The 3715-nt window shown below is 29.2% G+C and overlaps 1 protein-coding gene across 1 annotated transcript; it reads left to right on the top strand.

Annotated features, from left to right (window-relative positions):
- The first annotated feature begins 1086 nt into the window (after positions 1–1086).
- Positions 1087–2491, top strand: LOC111623738. The gene is made up of 6 exons (XM_023366429.1): positions 1087–1298; positions 1381–1455; positions 1617–1673; positions 1748–1810; positions 1905–1943; positions 2025–2491. The coding sequence occupies exons 1-6, from the start codon at positions 1290–1292 to the stop codon at positions 2280–2282; spliced, it is 501 nt and encodes a 166-aa protein (XP_023222197.1). The 5' UTR covers positions 1087–1289; the 3' UTR covers positions 2283–2491.
- Positions 2492–3715: the final 1224 nt, after the last annotated feature.

A 3715-nucleotide genomic window follows, 5' to 3' on the forward strand; every position in this document is an offset into this window, starting at 1 on the left:
ATTGTATAATGAATATTTGTTTTAAAATGGTTAATTGATTTAAATAAGTAGAGTATTAAACTATTTAAATTCAAATTCTTTACGTATTATTATTTTTTACTTCGATGGATGAAGCCACGAAGCAACTGCTTCAGATACCGAATTTAAAAGAGAGACAAAAACAACATTCCATATTTTTAAAAGATAATATAAATTTTAATCGTTATTGTTAAGCATTAATTAAGAAATTTTAAAATATTAATATTAAAATAAATATGATATTTCACAGAAATGTATAAGTTTATATGCATTTCCATCGTGGTTATTTCATGCTTTAAAACTGCAGCGATCTTAAATTTTCATATATATATTCTTTCAAAAATATAACAAAATTTTAAATTAATGCCTAATTTAAAAATACATACCTGAAATTTAAAATTACTTGTAGATATTTTCTTTTATATTTAAGAACAAAACATTCTGTCTTCTTATATGTAAGGCGTCTCTGTAAATGCATAGCGAGAAATAATATGATCGATATATTTGTCTTTTGCATAATGAAAACCTTTACAGGGAATATGTTTTCTCGAGTAAATATTTATTATAATAATAACACAAAATATTACGGTATTATAAATGATAATACGCAGTACATGATAGATTCCACAAATCATTACAAATAATATCACAGAAAACCTGAAACGCGCTTTAAAATATTGTGCGGAAACTTCCATTATTCTAATTTAAAATATTATTTGTATCTTAAACTAAATTTAAATAAATAAGTAAATTATTTTAAGTAAATTTTTAGTAAAATAATTTATTAAAACTTATAAACAATAGATTGGAAATATAATATAAATATGCTATTAAATTCTGCAATTTATCTTATGTAAATCTTAAAACTTTTTGTATCAGAGGTATCAGAGAAAATCAAAGTAATCGGTAATAAAAAAAATTTCAAATTTATTATTTTGAAATTTTATTTTAAAAATTTTAATTTTATATAATTTAAATCATCTCTGCTGTTGTCTTCGAATAAATGTATAAAAAAACAATAACTTATTAGCAAATACAACAAATGAATTATTACTACTAATAACAATTAATTTCTTAATGTCATTTTTATTGTTCTTTTATTAAAGAAAAGCTGTATCATTTCTTACAAGTAGGGTACAGTCTTACAAATAATAACATAATCCTGAAAATTCGATTAATAAATCATCGATTTTTATAAAATTATTGTAAATCAGTCGAAGGAAAATTTTTATTCTAAACTTCGTTTCTATATAAATAATTTCTAAATTAAAATGCAAAAAGTAAATGTGTTTCCAACATGACTCTATATTTTTAATTAATTAATCCAACACAAACTGTAGTAACAAAATACTTTTCTTTCAGCGTTCTAAAAGAAGCCCTAATACTCATTCATCTCCTGAAGATTGCGATACAACAATTGTTATCAAGCATTCAACAGTTAGTATAAACTTTATAATTTATTAACTTTATTATGCCTTTAATCATAATATTCATAAGTTTATGAAAAATTTATATTGATAACTCTTGTTTTTAAAAATAAAATTGAATGTTTAAGCTGAATATTATTTATAGGCCTATATTTATTTATTTTTTTGCAGTCAAAACCAAATGTTAAATTCGAGCCAATGGAAGAAAAAGATTTTGAAGATTTCACTGTAAGAAAAACTAATTTTTGTTTAGGATTATGTTATAAATATATAAATTAAACTTTTATTACGAAATATTTTAGCCTCATAAAACTCCATCGCAGCTGTCAGTTAGAACTACAATCAACATTGATGATTCTCCCGATGTAAGATCTTTATTGTTTAAGTAGCATGTATGCATAATGCACATGTATATAATCTTACAAATGTAAAAAAATCTTAAACATTTAAATTTAATAGGGCAAATACGGCACAGAAGGCACAACTGAATCTGAAGATGTAAGTAATAGTCTACATCCATTATTCTTATTCGTTGATATAGTCTACTATAAAGATTCTGAATACATTTTATTATAACAGGAAGGAACTGTATATTATCCCAGAGCGCATCGTCCAAAGAAAAAACAATTTACTCCAGAGTCTCCTCCCAAAAAATTACCTTTCATTCGTTATAAAATAGAATTAACTGATTCTGATGACGACGATGATGATTACTTTATACCCATTAAACCTGCTTTACATGAAAGTTTAGGAAAACGCAATGCTTCGAGATTTAGAGAACACGGATATAACGTGAAGCATAAAATTTTAGTAGGGAATGACGGCGCATCAAAATAATTAACGTGTCATTTGGTTTAATTGCTATATCATAGATTGTTATCTCGTTAAAAATTAAAACAAAATAAATTTTTTAAAGCAAGAAAGTGTCATAATGTAAATTGCTTTTATCTCAATCATCTTACAGTAGGAAACTTGAAAATGTCTGTGTGGTGCATCCCTCTGATTCTGTCACTCTAGGCGACTGCCTATATCGAGTCTTGTTAAGTCTGCACCTGGCATGTACTGATAACCAGAACAGACATTTATCTGCTAGCGGAAAATTTGAACTAAATTGATAGTTATACAGTATACACAAATACAACAAATGATTACAAGACGCTTGTATGTATTTTTCATTAAAATTCAAAAAGTCAAAAGAACTTCCCAAGAAAGCAAAAAGAAAACAGCCTTAAAGAAATTGAATCGCGTTTCTTTCTCCTGCAGATGACGGGCTTATGCGGAAATTGAGCGGTAACGTGACCTATACGGTAACGGTAACGTGAGCGGAAACAGCCCTAAGGAATAACAATTCCTTAGGGCTGTTTCACACTCTGACCGACTATACCGACTGGCCCGACTCCAAGTCGTGTTGCCATGGCAACAGCAGTCTGCCGACCGACTAGTCGTTTCAGTCGGACAGATTTGAAAAGTTAAATATTTGTAGTGTGGCGGAGCAGTCGGTGAGCTACAGCCAATGAGAGCTTCGAAGCTATAACCAATCAGAGTTTAGATTTATCCAATCTAGTCGAAATTAGAAAATGGCGGAAAGTATAGATTTCTCGGAAACTTTAATAAACGAAGTCAGAATGTATCCGTGGCTTTATGATATTCGGCGAGCCGATTATAAAGACAACATTAAAAAAATAATTCTTGGACGGAGATTTCCAAGAAACTAAACTTTGAAGATGTGATTGAATCATCTAATAATGACGCGATATATCTAAATGCACAATCGCTTTCCATGACGGCCATGTTTTCTGTTTACTTTAAAAAACTTACCATGATTGGCTAGTGTATTGATCTATAACACGCGTTCTGATTGGTCGTTATGAGTCGGCCACCGACATATAATCGTACTTAATGTGAATGCTTTTACTACTAGTCGGTCCGATTATAAAATCGGTCGGGTCGGACCAGTCGGTCATAGTGTGAAACAGCCCTTAATCTCAAAAACGGAATTAGATAGATGAAATCCGAGACAAGATTTTGAAATCTTACAGGCAAGAGGCCGTGATTGCCTATATATAAACTTCCAGTTTGCACCTGAAGTCACGTTTTTTTAATTTAAAAGTTTTCCCCTGAAAGCAGGGGTGTCCAATCCGCGGCCCAAGGCACGTTCCAATGCGACCCAATAAACGTATAAACAAAACCGACAAATATTTTTATTATTTATTTATTTATTTCAACGGCTTAAACNGTAGATTGTTATCTCGTTAAAAATTAAAACAAAA

Source organism: Centruroides sculpturatus, unplaced genomic scaffold, assembly GCF_000671375.1.
Source record: "Centruroides sculpturatus isolate CEXI.00-Female unplaced genomic scaffold, Cexi_2.0 scaffold49, whole genome shotgun sequence".
Lineage (NCBI taxonomy): Eukaryota > Metazoa > Arthropoda > Arachnida > Scorpiones > Buthidae > Centruroides > Centruroides sculpturatus.

Coding starts and splice junctions, on each gene's coding strand:
- LOC111623738 (XM_023366429.1), top strand. Junction 1,456..1,616: donor TTGTTATCAAGCATTCAACA/GTTAGTATAAAC, acceptor ATTTTTTTGCAG/TCAAAACCAAATGTTAAATT. Junction 1,674..1,747: donor AAGATTTTGAAGATTTCACT/GTAAGAAAAACT, acceptor GAAATATTTTAG/CCTCATAAAACTCCATCGCA.